Here is a 19,497-nt window from a genome sequence, read left to right on the forward strand (position 1 = left end):
TTCGTCATTTGTTTTGTTTAAGTGTTGTTCCTTTAATAAATAAGAAGATGAGCACTTTACCCGCTGCATTTTGGTCCACTCCTTATGACGAACGTTACAAGGAATCATTTAAAGAGTGTATGTTTTAATGTAAATATTAAAGGAATCATTTAAGCCATGTATATTTGAATGTAAATATTAAAGGAATAATTTAAAGCATGTATGTTTTAATGTAAATATTAAAGGAATAATGTAAAGCGTGTATGTTTTAATGTAAATATTAAATGAATAATGTAAAGCGTGTATGTTTTAATGTAAATATTAAAGGAATAATGTAAAGCGTGTATGTTTTAATGTAAATATTAAAGGAATAATGTAAAGCGTGTATGTTTTAATGTAAAAAGCTCTCTTAGTTCCCTTGTTGGTTTCTTAGTCACACGGTTCCTCTAGAACCAGCTAAGCATGTCACATTAAACGCACCACCACATAACTCTTCAGGTACTTAGAAAAATAAACACCAGCGCACCAGTCAAAAGGGATTAGCCTAAAAATATAACAATAGGCTGAATTTGAGTACAATACAATACCTAGCTTTTAGTGAGGCCCAATGTTTTCAAGTGTAGAGCAATGGACTGTACTTGCCAGGTGTGTTGTATTAGAGACAGTTGAAGACAAACACTATAAATGATCATCAAACACAACTATATTGTATCCCAAAAATAATCAACCATCCTGCTGTTCACATCATTATTAGTACATCTGAGTTCTATGAACTGTACATTAGGTCAAACAAACCGTGAACGGCTCAAAAATAAAATCATTTCGGTTTTCATTCTTTATTGAACATCTGTATTCATATCCCGTCACTCAAAATTACAAAGAGTGACTATTTTTCAATGCATCACCAGTAATAACTCATAACACCATCTCAATTAATTGTCTTTCCATGCCAGAGATGCAACAACACTTGGTTATGTGGCCAACCCCCGAGCAATGTTGTGCGGCTAATCACTGTTGATCTTGGCTACGACAATTGGCAGGCTCGCCATTTTCCCAGGGTGCCAAGGCCCACGTTGTCTCGTGTGACAGCTGAGTGAGTCACAGTGGGCCTGGCAGCCGACAAATAGAAGATGACTGGTCAAACCCAGAATTCAACCAATGGAGAGTGGAGCTGGTGGGAAGTGAGCGGGGAACCTGTGAGGCCCACTTTCTCTCCTGCACGCCCTGCTACCCAGCTAATGACATCTACATCTTTTGCCTCGGCTAGCTTCCTAATTCCACATCTGCAGTTCTTACCAGGACATTTTTTTCTTAAAGGGACATATTTTTCTTACAAGGACATCTTTTTCTTAAAGGGACATCTTTTTCTTACCAGGACATCTTTTTCTTAAAGGGACATCTTTTTCTTACCAGGACATCTTTTTCTTAAAGGGACATATTTTTCTTACAAGGACATCTTTTTCTTAAAGGGACATCTTTTTCTTACAAGGACATCTTTTTCTTAAAGGGACATATTTTTCTTACAAGGACATCTTTTTCTTAAAGGGACATCTTTTTCTTACAAGGACATCTTTTTCTTAAAGGGACTTCTTTTTCTTACCAGGACATCTTTTTTTTTGTTGCCTGCTCTTCTATCCACACGGAGTTTGAGCCGTAGAGATGTACAATACTACAGTATGTGTTCGAAAACTGTTTCTATGGTTTCAGCATGAAACCAAGGCTGGAACGTTAGAGAGAAAGGATAGAGAAAGGATGTATGATCATTATGAGAGGATAACCAGACATTATAAGGGCTCATACAGTACATGCTTGTCACAAGTCTTATAACAACATTATAACTGCATCCCAATGCATTATACCTGCAGGCAAGTAAAGGGTTACCAATTATGCATACATATACTGTAGGCATAGGCCTGTGTCACTCAAGAGACAAAACTCATGTGCAGTGTAAATGGCATTAGCATGTACTTTACTAACACCCCTAACATCTAAAAGAGCACTACACTGCTCTTCCGCTCCAGTTTAGGTCCCATGTCGCTGAGATGTTAGGAAGTTATCAGCTCAGTCTGCCGTTCAAACACTTCACCCCCAGAAGCACCAGGGACCGTCGACCTAAACTGAGACAGCACTTGACTTTTAACACATCCTCCAGCATGAGCACGACCCTCGGCATCCTCCTTCCGATACCTCCTCCTCACTCCTCTAGCCTCCTCCTGCCTGCTCCTGCCTCCTCCAGTCTCTTCCTGAGTCCAATAGCCGCCTCCTGTCTCCTCCTGCCTCCTCCTACCCCACCTGCTCCTCCTGCCTCCTCCTGTCTACGCCTACATCCAACAGCATCATCCTGTCTCCTCCTGCCTCTTCCAACCTCCTCCAGCCTCCTCCAACCTCCTCGTCTCCTCCATTTCCCCCCTGCTTCCAACAGCATCCTCCTGGCTCCACCTGTTTCCTCCTGTCTCCCCCTGCTTCCAACAGCCTCCTCCTGTCTCTTCCAACCTCCTCTAGCCTCATCCAGCCTCCTCCAATCCCACCAGCCTCCTTCTGCCTCCACCAGCCTGACATTTCATTTCCTACAACGCTGACCTTTATATTCAAACATCAGCGGCGGGGGAATACATATGCCTGTTTTGTTCATCCTCTCCAGTGTGTATGGCAGAGACTCAGACACGGCCATAAAATTGGGCGAATTAAATTGTAAAAGCGCAGATGTGTTATTTGGCTTGTTTTGAAGATTTACCTGCAATGTGGGTAGAGGTAGAGAAGGTAACAGCCATTCATTTTCCATGTCATGTTCATTCACACTGTTATGTTATGACGGTCATATTAAGATCATAATCGGACTCAATGCTATGTCCTCCATAAAAATGCACCCACCTTTCACCATTTACTGCTTAGAGATGCTGAGAGAGAGTAGATCATACTGATCATGTCATGTATGATTATATACGCAGTCAGACAAAACGCCATGTCATCCACCAAACAGGTGGATGTACAGTACCAGTCAAAAGTTTGGAAACACCGACTGTACTCATTCATGGGTTTTTCTTTATTTGTACTATTTTCTACATTGTAGAATAATAGTGACGACATTAAAACTATGAAATAACACATATGGAATCATGTAGTAAGCAAAAAAGTCTTAAACAATTCAAAATATATTTTTAGATTTTAGATTCTTCAAAGTAGCCACCCTTTGCAGTTCAGTTGTGTCAAGGTAGGTGTGGTATACAGAAGATAGCCCTATTTGGGAAAATACCAAGTCCATATTATGGCAAGAACAGCTCAAATAAGCAAAGAGAAACGACAGTCCATCATCACATTAAGGTCAGTCAATCCAGAAAATTTCAAGAACTTTGAAAGTTTCTTCAAGTGCAGTCTCAAAAACCATCAAGCGCTATGATGAAACTGGCTCTCATGAGGACCGCCGCAGGAAAGGAAGACCCAGAGTTACCTCTGCTGCAGAGGATAAGTTCATTAGAGTTAACTGCACCTCAGATTGCAGCCCAATAAATGCTTCACAGGGTTCAAGTAACAGACACATCTCAACATCAAATGTTCAGAGGAGACTGCGTGAATCAGGCCTTCATGGTCAAATTGCTGCAGAGAAACCACTAAGGACGACAATAAGAAAAAGAGACTTGCTTGGGCCAATAAACATGAGCAATGGACATTAGACCGGTGGAAATCTGTCTTTTGGTCTGATGAGTCCAGATTTTAGATTTTTGGTTCCAACCGCCGTGTCTTTGTGAGATGCAGCGTAGGTGAACGGATGATCTCCATATGTGTGATTTCCACTGTGAAGCATGGAGGAGGAGGTGTGATGGTGTGGGGCTGCTTTGCTGGTGACACTGTCAGTGATTTATTTCGAATTCAAGGCGCACTTAACCAGCATGGCTACCACAGCATTCTGCTGCGATACGCCATCCCATCAGGTTTGTGCTGAGTGGGACTATCATATGTTTTTCAACAGAAAAATGACCCAACACACCTCCAGGCTGTGTAAGGGCTATTTGACCAATAAGGAGAGTGATGGAGTGCTGCATCAGATGACCTGGCCTCCACAATAACCTGACCTCAACCCAATTGAGATGGTTTGGGATGAGTTGGATCGCAGAGTGAATGAAAAGCAGCCAACAAGCGCTCAGCATATGTGGGAACTCTTTCAAGACTGTTGGAAAAGCATTCCAGGTGAAGCTGTTTGAGAGAATGCCAAGAGTGTGCAGAGCTGTCATCAAGGCAAAGGGTGGCTACTTTGAAGAATCTAACATATAAAATATATTTTGATTTGTTTAACACTTTGTTATTTGTTATTCCAAAGTTTTGATGCCTTCACTATTGTCCTACAATGTAGAAAATAGTAAAAATAAAGAAAAACACTTGAATAAATAATGTGTGTCCAAACTTTTGACCGATACTGAGATTAGGTAGCCTAGTGGTTAGAGCATTGGGCCAGTAACCAAAAGGTTGTCTAGATCGAATCCTGGGGCTGACAAGGTAAAAATCTGCTCCTGAGGCAGGCAGTATTCCCCGGGTGCCGTGGATGTCAATTAAGGTAGAATTTCAGAGGGGTTTATTTAAGTGTGGAAGACACATTTCAGTTGAATACATTCATTTGGACAACTGACTAGGTATCCCCCTTTATTGTACATCTATGTATTTTTCTATTTTTATGTGTGCTTGTTTTAAAATAGTCAAATTAATAAGCTAAACTATTCCCTCACATTCTGCTCTGCCCCTTTTTGTATTCTGCTAAGCAATGTATGTTGCCTGTTGGAGGTAAAACTGTGTTGCCATGGCAACGGGCCTCACTTCTCATTCATGCCATCCTCATGCCAAATCCTGTTGTAGAAAGGAGGAGAGAGGGAGAGAATAGAAGAGAGAAAGAGACAGAGGAAGAAAGAGAGGGAAGAGAGAGAGAGAATGAGAGAAAAAGAGAGCGAGAAAGAGAAAGAGAGACAGAAGAAAAGAGAAAAACAGATAAAAGGGAGAGAACCAGAACAAGAATGAGGGAGAAAGAGAGAAGAGAGAAAGCAGGAGAGAAAGAATAGAGAAGAGAAGAGAAGAGAAAAACAGATAGAAAGGGAGAGGGAGATAGAGAGAGAGAGAAAGAGAGAGAAGAGAGAGATTCCTTCTCATGGAAATTCCTCATCCTCTCACTTTCCTCCTCTGCGATTCATCAGGATACAGCAGCTCGTCCTCAAATCCACTGGAGACCAGGGGGAAATTATTTACTCTGAGTAAATAATAATCTGGGGAGAATTCAATCCAAGGCCTCTCTCTTGGACACAGCAAACACATCACTAAATAATTCAAACAGCACCAATTAGCCTTGAGTTTGTTCTAATCTGTTTGACCAATACTCTATTGTTTCCTCCTTCATGCGAATACTGACATGACGGCGAACGTACAGTCAGTCTGTGATGATGAAACAGAGCGTATAGTCAAGTCGGTGATGATGATGAAGGCTGATAACGGCGAGGCTGACGACTAAGCTGTGATCACTCGATGCCAAGGCGGGGAAACACCGGGCAACTTGGCCGTTGCATTTCTCCTCTATGCTGTGTCAGGACGTATAAACACAGAGTCCTCCTTTCTTTTATGTCGAAAGCTTGTTGCGGTAGTAGAGTTGTGGGCAGTAGGGTTGTCGGTAGTAGGGTTGTGGGCAGTAGGGTTGTGGGCAGTAGGGTTGTGGGCAGTAGGGTTGTGGGCAGTAGGGTTGTCGGCAGTAGGGTTGTGGGCAGTAGGGTTGTCGGCAGTAGGGTTGTGGGCAGTAGGGTTGTGGGCAGTAGGGTTGTGGGCAGTAGAGTTGTGGGCAGTAGGGTTGTGGGCAGTAGGGTTGTGGGCAGTAGAGTTGTCGGCAGTAGGGTTGTGGGCAGTAGGGTTGTCGGCAGTAGGGTTGTGGGCAGTAGGGTTGTGGGCAGTAGGGTTGTCGGCAGTAGGGTTGTCGGCAGTAGGGTTGTGGGCAGTAGGGTTGTCGGCAGTAGGGTTGTCGGCAGTAGGGTTGTCGGCAGTAGGGTTGTCGGCAGTAGGGTTGTGGGCAGTAGGGTTGTGGGCAGTAGGGTTGTCGGCAGTAGGGTTGTCGGCAGTAGGGTTGTGGGAGTAGGGTTGTCGGCAGTAGGGTTGTCGGCAGTAGGGTTGTGGGCAGTAGGGTTGTCGGCAGTAGGGTTGTCGGCAGTAGGGTTGTCGGCAGTAGAGTTGTCGGCAGTAGGGTTTTGTCGGCAGTAGGGTTTTGTCGGCAGTAGGGTTTAGTCGGCAGTAGAGTTTTGTCGGCAGTAGGGTTTTGTCGGCAGTAGGGTTTAGTCGGCAGTAGGGTTTTGTCGGCAGTAGGGTTTTGTCGGCAGTAGAGTTGTCGGCAGTAGAGTTGTCGGCAGTAGGGTTGTGATTTTCCTGTGTTTTATATATTTCCACACCACAAGGTTGGAATACTACTGTGAAATGTTGAAAATTATTATAATACCCTTTCAGTGTAAGAGCTATTAGAAAAGACCGCCTGAAATTTCAACTTGTTTTGGGGTTTTGGACCGCCTGGCGACATCACCAGGAGTTTTCTCTCTGCCAATAACAGCTAGTTTTCAGGTTACATATCCCTCCCATTAGGCTCCTACAATTAGGCCCCTCACTCAGACCACTACTAGACAGTCTTAGCAAAATTCTTGCTTAACTTCTTTGGGATAGGGGGCAGTATTTTCACGGCCGGATAAAAAACGTACCCGATTTAATCTGGTTACTACTCCTGCCCAGAAACTAGAATATGCATACAATTAGTAGATTTGGATAGAAAACACTCTAAAGTTTCTAAAACTGTTTGAATGGTGTCTGTGAGTATAACAGAACTCATATGGCAGGCCAAAACCTGAGAAGATTCCATACAGGAAGTGCCCTGTCTGACAATTTGTTGTCCTTCTGTTGCATCTCTATCGACATTACAGCATCTGTGCTGTAACGTGACACTTTCTAAGGCTTCCATTGGCTCTCTAAAGCCGCCAGAAAGTGGAATGGGGTGTCTGCTGTCTCTGGGCAAAGTACAGCAGCAGAGTTTGTAAGTGTTCAGCCTGGGGACAGTGAGACTGAGATGCGTGTTCACGAGACTTCTCCATTTTTTTCTCTCAGCCTTTGAATGAATACAACGTTGCCCGGTTGGAATATTATCGCTATTTTACAAGAAAAATAGCATAAAAATTGATTTTAAACCGTTTGACATGCTTCTAAGTACGGTAATGGAATATTTTGAGATTTTTTTGTCAAGAAATGTGCTCGCGCGTTACCCTTCGGATAGTGACCTGAACGCAAGAACAAAACGGAGGTATTTGGATATAACTATGGATTATTTGGAACCAAAACAACATTTGTTGTTGAAGTAGAAGTCCTGGGAGTGCATTCTGACGAAGAACAGCAAAGGTAATCCAATTTTTCTAATAGTAATTCTGAGTTTAGGTGACCCCGAAGTTGGCGGATGTCAAAATAGCTAGCCGTGATGGCCGAGCTATGTACTCAGAATATTGCAAAATGTGCTTTCACCGAAACGCTATTTTAAAATCGGACATAGCGATTGCATAAAGGAGTTCTGTATCTATAATTCTTAAAATAATTGTTATGTATTCTGTAAATGTTTATCATGAGTAATTTAGTAAATTCACCCGAAGTTTTTGGTTGGTATGCTAGTTCTGAACATCACATGCTAATGTAAAAAGCTGTTTTTTGATATAAATGTGAACTTGATTGAACAATACATGCATGTATTGTATAACATAATGTCCTAGGAGTGTCATCTGATGAAGATCATCAAAGGTTAGTGCTGCATTTAGCTGTGGTTTGGGTTTATGTGACATATATGCTTGCTTGGAAAATGGCTGTGTGATTATTTGTGTCTATGTACTCTCCTAACATAATCTAATGTTTTTCTTTCGCTGTAAAGCCTTTTTGAAATCGGACAATGTGGTTAGATTAACGAGAGTCTTATCTTTAAAATGGTGTAAAATAGTTGATTGTTTGAGAAAATTGAATTGTGGTATTTTAGTTTTGTATTTCGCGCCGTGTGATGCCATTGGCTGTTGGCTAGGGGTTCCGCAGGCGGAACGTCTGTCCTCAACAGGTTAAGTATATATTTTTTGCTAATAAGCTATTCTTGACCATTTTAATTGAAAACAATCACAGTAAGGTACTTAAGGAAAAGCAGCCAACAAGTGCTCAGCATATGTGGGAACTCCTTTAAGATTGTTGGAAAAGCATTCCAGGTGAAGCTGGTTGAGAGAATGCCAAGAGCTTGCAAAGCTATCAAAGGCAAAGGGTGGCTACTTTGAAGAATCTCAAATATGAAATATGTTTTGATTTGTTTAAAACTTTTTGGGGTACTACATGATTCCATATGTGTTATTTCATAGTTTTGATGTCTTCACTATTATTCTACAATGTAAATACTTATGTGAGCATATTGTAATAGGCTATGTAATCCTATTAGGTACGGCAAGGACAAGAAAAGCGGTTTGTGACACGGATATTGTACGAGTACTTCCAACTCTAACAGGGGGAGTGAATGTTGTAAAGGGGAGTGTGAATTAGTTGTCACACATGGCCTTGTTAACATGCTAGATGAATTGCAGGTACTTAACGAGAGAACGACCACCTCGACTATTATACTTAGCAAGACGTCACGATGTGTGAAGTCGAGGCGAAGTCCGCTGAGCTGTCAAGAGTTTAATACGCTGTTAGCAGCCATGTGTCAAATATCAGCCTGGGTGAGATTCTGAGAATGGGGTGTTGGGAAGGAGAGAAATAAGGAGAGAGAGAGAGAGAGAGAGAGAGAGAGAGAGAGAGACAGTTGGAAACAGAGAGACATAGGGAGAGAGAGAAATAGGGAGAGAGAGAGAGAGAGAGGAGAGAGATAAATAGGGAGAGAGAGAAATAGGGAGAGAGAAATAGGGAGAGAGAGTTGGAAAGAGAGAGAAATAGGGAGAGAGAGAGAGGAGGAGAGAGAGAGAGATAGGTAGGGAGAGAGAGAGATAGAAGAGAAGTCACCATTGATGAAATTAAGCAGATAAACAGTATGGGGGCACGGGAATCAGAGGCGTATACGGGGTGCACGATTAGATAAGGGCGTCCTGCTTGGTTGCCCGATCGGAAACAGCCAACATCAGGACACCGCGGGGGCTCCCATCCTATCATCAGCAGGAGTGAGGGGCGGAACGAGGCTACACCTCTGGGCCCCCTAACTAAAAGAGAGGGAGCATGGAGAGAGAGCGTGACGGAGGATGTTATCCCCCTACCTCCCTCCTCACCGTCCCTCCCTCCCTTTCTTCCTCAGAATGACTGAACGGGATGCTACTTCCTACTTGCTGTAACACTGGGGCCATATAATTGCAACCCTTCTAGGTAGCCTGGGATGATCCCCGAACCCCCAAATGGCTTGACCCATCTGGTATCTGATCAGCTTCTGTTATCAACGATGAGAACGGAAGATTGCGATACATAGGCTTACTTAGCCCAGTCTCTGCTAACGCCAAATCCCCCCCAGCTGAAGTGACTCTGTTATCGCTCAGCTAATAACTAGAAGAATGAATCAGCATGTCCTTGGACCACTGCGAATAATAATGGCAGCGTCTCATCATCGAGGTAGCTATACTGTATGATTTCCTCACTATGCAAAGCGTCTTGTGTCTGTGATGCCAAAGCTATGATGTTGGAATGGTGGAAGTGATTAAAAAGTGAAAGGAGAGTTTCATTATTCATCAAAACAACGCTATTAAACGACACACAATACAGACAGAATAATAGCAGACTGATTCTGCTCAAACAATAGGACTTGTTATCTGTCATTTTCGCAAATGATTGGATTTACACACACACACACACACACACACATACACACACACACACACACACACACACACACACACACACACACACACACACACACACACACACACACACACACACACACACACACACACACACACACTACACCCACCACCCACTAGGAAAGTGAACTTAACTCTGCAGCCAGTCCAGTCTGCCCTTAGGAGGGTTAAGTTAAACCCCATGCAGGCTGGTGTCCTGGAAATGTCATGCGTGAGCCACTGAACAGAAAAGAGAGAGAGAGCTATAGCAGAGAGAGCGAGAGAGGTAGAGAGGAATCGGAGAGAGAGCAAGCAATAGTAGAGAGAGAGAGATAATGAGGGGTCAGAGAGAGGAGAGAGAAAGAGAAAGAGAGAGAGAGAAGAGAGAGGAGAGAGAGAGAGAGAAAAAAAGAGAGTGAGGGAGCAGAGGGGAGGAGTGACCAGCCAGGCAGAAAGGAGGAGAGGAGGGGAGGAGTGAGGGGAACAGCAGGTACCAAATCCAGGCAGAGAGGAAAGAGCAGTGACCAGCCATGCCTCCATGATGGATGGGCCTCATCCAGGAAACCACTGTACTGAACATGGCAAAGAAAAGCACAATAAAAGCTGTAGATAATGTGCTACCATCGCAAAAGACAGCCGGTTAGAGAGCGTTACCCATTAAACAAGAAAGGGACTGACAGAGACCGTGACAACCGGGCACCTGCAATGTGATGAGTCTGAAAGAGTCCATCACGGCTCGTCCTCTTTTTACCCAGCAGCCACCTCTCCTCCCCCACTGACAGATGCTGGCTGTGTGGTTTTCAGACGCGTCTCACGCACATGTAATCACGGCCCACACAGCTAACCTCTGTTCCAGCGAATTCCATCACTGGTTCCTCACTGAACACCTTATCTTATTTGGGCAGCTCTTCCCCTCTGGGTGAAGTTGTTAATTAGTTTCTTGCCCTCACTCCTTTCCTGTTCTTTCTTCCCCCCTCCCATCCTCCTCCTCTCCTTCACCTCCTGCTCTTAGCCAGGTGTCTGCTATGTTGCTGACTCTTATATAGCAACGGCTGTCAAGTCCCTTTCCCTATGCAGATCTAGCAAGAAGAAGGAACTGAGAAACAATAGCTAGCTGCTTTGTCACAATGCCTTGTGGCGAATGAACACAAGTGGTTCATTCAGAACGGAGCTGATACAGATACGGACGCACCACCTCCCAGGTGAAAAGACACCCGGCTCGAGTGTTTTAAAAACAGTCCTGCGAGTCTGAAAGAATCTGTGCAGCCAGTGAAAATGTGCTTCACTGTGCTGAAAATATCGCTGAGCGTGTCGTGTGAGAGAAAGTCGACCCCAATATGTGGAACCACTGGGCAGAACACCTGACGTGTACACAGAACCTAAATAAATAAATCAAATAAAAAGTCTAAATGTCCTCAGTGCCCTGCAGTGATGACTAACAGCATGCAAGACTGGGAAGTTTGTTTCGAAATAAATAAGGAAAAATAAACAAATATAAAAATAGAATGGGACAAATTAGTTTCATGTTTTTATTTGACTTAGTGTTGACTTTGAGCGCCGGTGGGTGGCGACCAGGCAATGACAAACCTGACGGGGAATAAATCACGCCGTGTGATGCCATTAGATGTGGCTGAGGACTCTGTCATTCCAGCTGTGCGCTGACAGTGCTGAAGGTGAGGGAGAAGGAATGGTGAACGGAGAAGACGGGATTGACAAGCGGAATGCCATCCCTAACCGGAACACCACACACAAGGAGGAGGGTGGGGGTTGATTTAAAGAAATGAAATGCTTTCTGCTAGTTTCCTCTGGTCGTCTATGAAGGGGGAGGGGGGGGTGACCCCCAACAGCAGAATGCCACACACAGTCAGAAAGGACAAATTCTAATGTCTTCGCATGTACATCATGCACAGGCTTTAGCATAGACCTATGTTAGGTCTCAGGATCATATTTCTGCAATGACTACAGTATCTTCTTGGTGTTTAGCTCTTTCTGCAAAAAAATTGAAATACTGCAAAATAAGGATATTTTCTGCAATGAATACTGTCAAAGTCACTACTTGGCTAGAATGACAAAACCTGATTCACTCTCATGGGTGACAACAGAATGAGGAAGTACTGTGTGCTACAGATAATTGCTCTCGCCTTTGAGACAAAAGTAGACCTTAAAAAGGTGAAACTGACAAAACCTAGAGCATGAAAAGTCAAGGTGAAGGTCTAACTGTCCCCGCTCACCTGTTTGATCCCCAGTCGGTAGGCCACGATGCGGTCCACAGACAGCGGGTTCTGCTGGGTCCACTGTAGCTTGAAGCCGTAGACCCTGGGCCGGTTCTGCCACAATGCACTGTACGTGTCATAGTAGAACTCTGGGGCATAGGCCCTCCCTGTAACAAAGAAAATAAAAGCAGACTGGTTTTAGCATGGGCTGTGTGTGTGGGTGCTTCTATTTGTCCTATTGCAGACCTACTCAGTGTACGTCGAGTATACTAAACGGTAAAGGACACCTTCCTAATATTGAGTTGCACCACCCCCATATGCCCTCAGAACAGCCTCAATTTGTTGGTGCACCGTACTCTTCTACAGCTAAACATGTCTTCTTGTGGATATATATATGGAGAGCACTGTCGCTGTAGCATTGAAGCTTTACTTTTCCAAATGCTGCCCACAAATAGAACATGCAGAAAGAAAGCCAGGGGTTCAAAGAATGCACCGACACAAAACTACGCAGTAAAGAAGAAGATGGCTAAAAGCTGACAAGCCATGGAAAACAGCTTAGCGAAAAACACCTGTCTGGTTCTTGAAAACCTAACTTGTTACTAGAGAAGCAGGAAGAGGTGCACAGGAGCTTAAGAGTGTGACTATTAACACACAGGGTAATGGATTAGTCCAAAGCAGACGTTAATGTGACATTGAAGAGCTGTCTATCTATCACATATATTGATGTTACAGTGAGTCGTGATACAACAAAATATCAGCGTCTCACATTCTAGCTTTGTGAGTTAGATGAATCATTCTAGCTATGTGAGTTAGATGAATCATTCTAGCTATGTGAGATAGATTAATCATTCTAGCAATATGAGTTAGATTTATCATTCTAGCTTTGTGAGTTAGATGAATCATTCTACCTATGTGAGTTAGATGAATCATTCTAGCTATGTGAGTTAGATGAATCATTCTAGCAATGTGAGTTAGATGAATCATTCTAGCAATGTGAGTTAGATGAATCATTCTAGCTTTGTGAGTTAGATGAATAATTCTAGCTATGTGAGTTAGATTAATCATTCTAGCTATGTGAGTTAGATGAATCATTCTAGCTATGTGAGTTAGATGAATCACTCTAGCTATATAAGTTAGATGATACATTCTAGCTTTATGAGTTAGATGAATCATTCTAGCTATGTGAGTTAGATTAATCATTCTAGCTATGTGAGTTAGATTTATCATTCTAGCTATGTGAGTTAGATGAATCATTCTAGCAACGTGAGTTAGATGAATCACTCTAGCTATGTGAGTTAGATGAATCACTCTAGCTATGTGAGTTAGATGAATCATTCTAGCTATGTGAGTTAGATGAATCATTCTAGCTATGTGAGTTAAATGAATCATTCTAGCTATGTGAGCTAGATTAATCAAATCAAATCAAATTGTATTTGTCACATGCGCCAAATACAACAGGTGTAGACCTTAAAGTGAAATGCTTACTTAGAAGCCCCTAACCAACAATGCAGTTTAAAAAAATACAGATAAGACTAAGAAATAAAAGTAACAAGTAATTAAAGAGCAGCAGTAAAATAACAATATATACATGGGGGTGTCGGTACAGGGTCAATGTGCGAGGGCAGCGGTTAGTTGAGGTAATATGTACATGTAGGTAGAGTTAATAAAGTGACTATGCATAGATGATAACAACAGAGAGTAGCAGCGGTGTAAATGGGGGGGGGGGGGGCAATGCAAATAGTCTGGGTAGCCATTTGAATCCTTCTAGCTATGTGAGTTAGATGAATCATTCTACTGTAGCTATGTGAGTTAGCTGAATCATTCTAGCTATGTGAGTTAGATGAATCATTCTACTGTAGCTATGTGAGTTAGATGAATCATTCTAGCTATGTGAGTTAGATGAATCATTCTACTGTAGCTTGTGAGTTAGATGAATCATTCTAGCTATGTGAGTTAGATGAATCCTTCTACTGTAGCTATGTGAGTTAGATGAATCATTCTAGCTATGTGAATTAGATTAATCATTCTAGCTATGCGAGTTAGATTAATCATTCTAGCTATGTGAGTTAGATGAATCATTCTAGCTATGCGAGTTAGATTAATCATTCTAGCTATGTGAGTTAGATGAATCATTCTAGCTATGCGAGTTAGATGAATCATTCTAGCTATGTGAGTTAGATGAATCCGTTTCATATCTTGACATGAATGTGACATTAGAGCTGACAAGGTAAAAATCTGTGGTTCTGCCCCTGAACAAGGCAGTTAATCCACTGTTCCTAGGCTGTCATTGTAAATAAGAATGTGTTCTTAACCGACTTGTCTAGTTAAATAGAAAAACAGTGAGTCATGATACAACACAATTCTTTTTTTTTTTTACTAAAAACAAATATTTGATCTCGTTTGATGCCAGCTAGATCAATATAATTCCAAACTTTTTGTGATTGAAAGAAAACAAAGTTACCTAAAATCATCCATCTCCCATCTATAATTTACAATGAAAACATGGATGTGTTGTTTGTAGACAGAATATATAGTCTATAAGTAAGAATGTAATACTCACTGTATACATGGATGCGTTGTCTGAAGTCACAACATAGTCTATGGATGCCTTTATAACAGTCGCACGATGATGACCACAAAGTCATTGAGATCAATGGGAGTATGACTTCAGAGAAGAGAAGCACTTGAAAGCATATTGGCTATTTCTTTCTTTCTTTCTTTCTTTCTTTCTTTCTTTCTTTCTTTCTTTCTTTCTTTCTTTCTTTCTTTCTTTCTTTCTTTCTTTCTTTTGTATTTAAAAAAAATGTATTTAACCTTTATTTAACTAGGCAAGTCAGTTAAGAACAAATTCTTATTTACAAAGACGGCCTACCAAAAGGCAAAAGGCCTCCTGCGGGGACGTGGGCAGGGATTAAAAATACAAATAAATGAAATAAAAATATAGGACAAAACAGACATCACGACAAGAGAGACAACAGAACACTACATAAAGAGAGACCTAAGACAACAAGATATCATGGCACCAACCACATGACAACACAGCAAGGTAGCAACACAACATGACAACAACAACATGGTAGGAACACAACATGGAAGCAGCACAAAACATTATTGGGCACAGTCAACAGCACAAAGGGCAAGAAGGTAGAAACAACAATACATCACACAAAGCAGCCACAACTGTCAGTAAGAGTGTCCATTATTGAGTCTATGAATTAAGAGATTTGAGATAAAACTGTCCAGTTTTATAAACTACAAGATTAGACTCAGCAGGGACTGGACCCGGGAGTGACCTCTCCTATCTGACCCCTCCCATCTGACCCCTACTTTAGCCACACAGTCGAAAGGTCACCAGGTGGTGGGTAACTTACACACTCCAGTCTAATCTTACCTGTCCACACACACACACACACACACACACACACACACACACACACACACACACACACACACACACACACACACACACACACACACACACACACACACACACTCCAGTCTAATCTTACCTGTCCACACACACACACACACACACACACACACACACACACACACACACACACACACACACACACACACACACACACACACACACACACACACACAGTACCTGTCCAAACAGAGGTACTACACACACTCCAGTCTAATCTTACCTGTCCATACACACACATAGTACATGTCCAGAGGTACTACACACACTCCAGTCTAATCTTACCTGTCCACACACACACACACACACACACACACACACACACACACACACACACACACACACACACACACACACACACACACACACACACACACACACACACACACACACACACACACACACAGTACCTGTCCAAACAGAGGTACTACACACACTCTGAACTCTACATGCTTATCCAGTGGCTGTCACAAAATAACTTCACGTATGGTAAAACAGACGATATCTGATATCTTTACATTTTAGTCATTTAGCAGACACTCTTATCCAGAGCCTATTAGGTAAGGCTGATATGAGGGATGGGAACCATAGTTTAAGTAAGGCTTTGGTCTTTGGTACCTGGGACGTGAAGCCACATTTTTCCGTGGGTGGAGAGCTGAGCTGCTGCTACAGCAGAGTCCAGCCTCACAGTTAAACCCTGTCATCAATATTTCACAACCAACTCCTCACAAATGTAAAGCAGTCATCTTGTCAAGCATTCATTACCAGCCACTACCGCAGCAATATTACTGCTATGCTAGAGATTCATTACCAGCCACTACCGCAGCAATGTTACTGCTATGCTACAGATTCATTACCAGCCACTACCGCAGCAATGTTACTGCTATGCTACAGATTCATTACCAGCCACTACCGCAGCAATGTTACTGCTATGCTAGAGATTCATTACCAGTACACTACCGCAGCAATGTTACTGCTATGCTAGAGATTCATTACCAGCCACTACCGCAGCAATGTTACTGCTATGCTAGAGATTCATTACCAGCCACTACCGCAGCAATGTTACTGCTATGCTAGAGATTCATTACCAGTACACTACCGTAGCAATGTTACTGCTATGCTAGAGATTCATTACCAGTACACTACCGCAGCAATGTTACTGCTATGCTAGAGATTCATTACCAGCCACTACCGTAGCAATGTTACTGCTATGCTAGAGATTCATTACCAGTACACTACCGCAGCAATGTTACTGCTATGCTAGAGATTCATTACCAGTACACTACCGCAGCAATGTTACTGCTATGCTAGAGATTCATTACCAGCCACTACCGCAGCAATGTTACTGCTATGCTAGAGATTCATTACCAGTACACTACCGCAGCAATGTTACTGCTATGCTAGAGATCCATTACCAGCCACTACCGCAGCAATGTTACTGCTATGCTAGAGATTCATTACCAGCACACTACCGTAGCAATGTTACTGCTATGCTAGAGATTCATTACCAGCCACTACCGCAGCAATGTTACTGCTATGCTAGAGATTCATTACCAGCCACTACCGCAGCAATGTTACTGCTATGCTAGAGATTCATTACCAGCACACTACCGCAGCAATGTTACTGCTATGCTAGAGATTCATTACCAGTACACTACCGCAGCAATGTTACTGCTATGCTAGAGATTCATTACCAGTACACTACCGCAGCAATGTTACTGCTATGCTAGAGATTCATTACCAGTACACTACCGCAGCAATGTTACTGCTATGCTAGAGATCCATTACCAGCACACTACCGCAGCAATGTTACTGCTATGCTAGAGATTCATTACCAGCACACTACCGTAGCAATGTTACTGCTATGCTAGAGATTCATTACCAGCACACTACCGCAGCAATGTTACTGCTATGCTAGAGATTCATTACCAGCCACTACCGCAGCAATGTTACTGCTATGCTAGAGATCCATTACCAGCCACTACCGCAGCAATGTTACTGCTATGCTAGAGATTCATTACCAGTACACTACCGCAGCAATGTTACTGCTATGCTAGAGATCCATTACCAGCCACTACCGCAGCAATGTTACTGCTATGCTAGATATTCATTACCAGCACACTACCGTAGCAATGTTACTGCTATGCTAGAGATTCATTACCAGCCACTACCGCAGCAATGTTACTGCTATGCTAGAGATTCATTACCAGCACACTACCGCAGCAATGTTACTGCTATGCTAGAGATTCATTACCAGCCACTACCGCAGCAATGTTACTGCTATGCCACAGATTCTGCTATCATGCAATCAGAAGGCACCCAGAACTTGTGCACATTGTAACGTCTGTCACGAGACACACACACACACTCACACATGCTAGCAGATACCAATAGACTTGCATTCATTGCGCTAACGCTAGTTAGAATTGGCTCGCGAAACTACCTCTAACTTCCTTCATACTGATCACAGAGACATAAAAATAGTACCCACAAGTTCATGTGATATTGGGGAAGTAGGTAAAGGGACCTCATTGCCACAATCCTGAAGTATCCCTTTGTGGTTTGTCAACAACTTGCTTTCATGTGACTGAACTCCTCAAAAAAAGCATTGAAATATCAAACATTAGTCCTTTATAAAAGCAGCAGGAGTTGCCCGGAGACGAACACTCTATATGAAAGATTCAAACAACTGCCAGGATCAAGAGAGACACACACTATTATCAGGTTTTCTTGCTTTCCTTAATGTTGGACAGTCAAATAGTTTCAGGAATGCCATACAGGAAGACAAGGTGACTTTCTAATATAACAAGTGGACCTGGGTTTTCGTGTTCCCTAAATTGCTGACATTCTCTTTTGGGTGGAGGGCAAGATAGGGAGTGCAGTAATCCTCTCTCCTTGTGGCTGCTGTGCAGGACAGAAAATTGACAATGCAAATCCGAGTTGGGGCTAATATAACTGTGGAAAGACTTGAGCAGTGATACGGCTGTACTTCTTGATCTGCAGACTCTGAACACTTATCAACAGTAAACCTTTGTAGCCATTTCTCCCATCCATTGAGCGTCTAATGTTGAAAAAGCTTGAAAGCAAAAGGGCAAAATATCACAGTGACGACTTCTCCCTGCTGATTCTGCTCTATGTCGAAATATGAAGTTGTCTCCTGGGAACAATAAAGTTACTAGAATTTGAATGTAATATGACATCTCATTGAAAGATAAGTGTTTTCCTGTGTCAACACTTCTGAGGAATACAGTGTGTTTTTACATAGCAATGTGTCAACACTTCTAAGGAATACTGTGTCTTTTTACATACCACTGTGTAACATTTCTGAAGAATAGTGTTTTTTATACCACTGTGTCAACACTTCTGAGGAATACACTAATACCAAAACGCTGAAAGCTAAGAACAATAATACAAAAACACTGAGAACACTAATACCAAAACAGAGAAAACTAATACGAAAACACTGAGAGATAAGAACACTAATACCAAAACACTGAGAACACTAATACCAAAACACTGAGAACACTAATACCAAAACACTGAGAACACAAATACCAAAACATTGAGAACACAAATACCAAAACACTGAGAACACAAATACCAAAACACTGAGAACACAAATACCAAAACACTGAGAACACTAATACAAAAACACTGAGAAAACTAATACCAAAACACTGAGAACACTAATACCAAAACACTGAGAACACTAATACAAAAACACTGAGAAAACTAATACCAAAACACTGAGAACACAAATACCAAAACACTGAGAAAACAAATACCAAAACACTGAGAACACAAATACCAAAACACTGAGAACACTAATACCAAAACACTGAGAACACAAATACCAAAACACTGAGAACACAAATACCAAAACACTGAGAACACAAATACCAAAACACTGAGAACACAAATACCAAAACACTGAGAACACAAATACCAAAACACTGAGAACACTAATACCAAAACACTGAGAACACAAATACCAAAACACTGAGAACACAAATACCAAAACACTGAGAACACTAATACAAAAACA

At 42.2% G+C, this 19,497-nt stretch overlaps 1 protein-coding gene across 1 annotated transcript in view; it reads right to left on the bottom strand.

Moving 5' to 3' along the window:
• mdga2a (MAM domain containing glycosylphosphatidylinositol anchor 2a) overlaps nt 1-19,497 on the bottom strand; it is a 206,916-nt gene that overhangs the window by 30,309 nt on the left and 157,110 nt on the right. Inside the window, exon 10 of the mRNA XM_014210233.2 lies at nt 12,041-12,189. Coding sequence (XP_014065708.2) covers nt 12,041-12,189 — 149 coding nt within the window. The remainder of the gene's footprint in view (nt 1-12,040; nt 12,190-19,497) is intronic.

The sequence above is a fragment of the Salmo salar genome, chromosome ssa01 (assembly GCF_905237065.1).
Source record: "Salmo salar chromosome ssa01, Ssal_v3.1, whole genome shotgun sequence".
In the NCBI taxonomy this organism is placed as follows: Eukaryota; Metazoa; Chordata; class Actinopteri; order Salmoniformes; family Salmonidae; genus Salmo; species Salmo salar.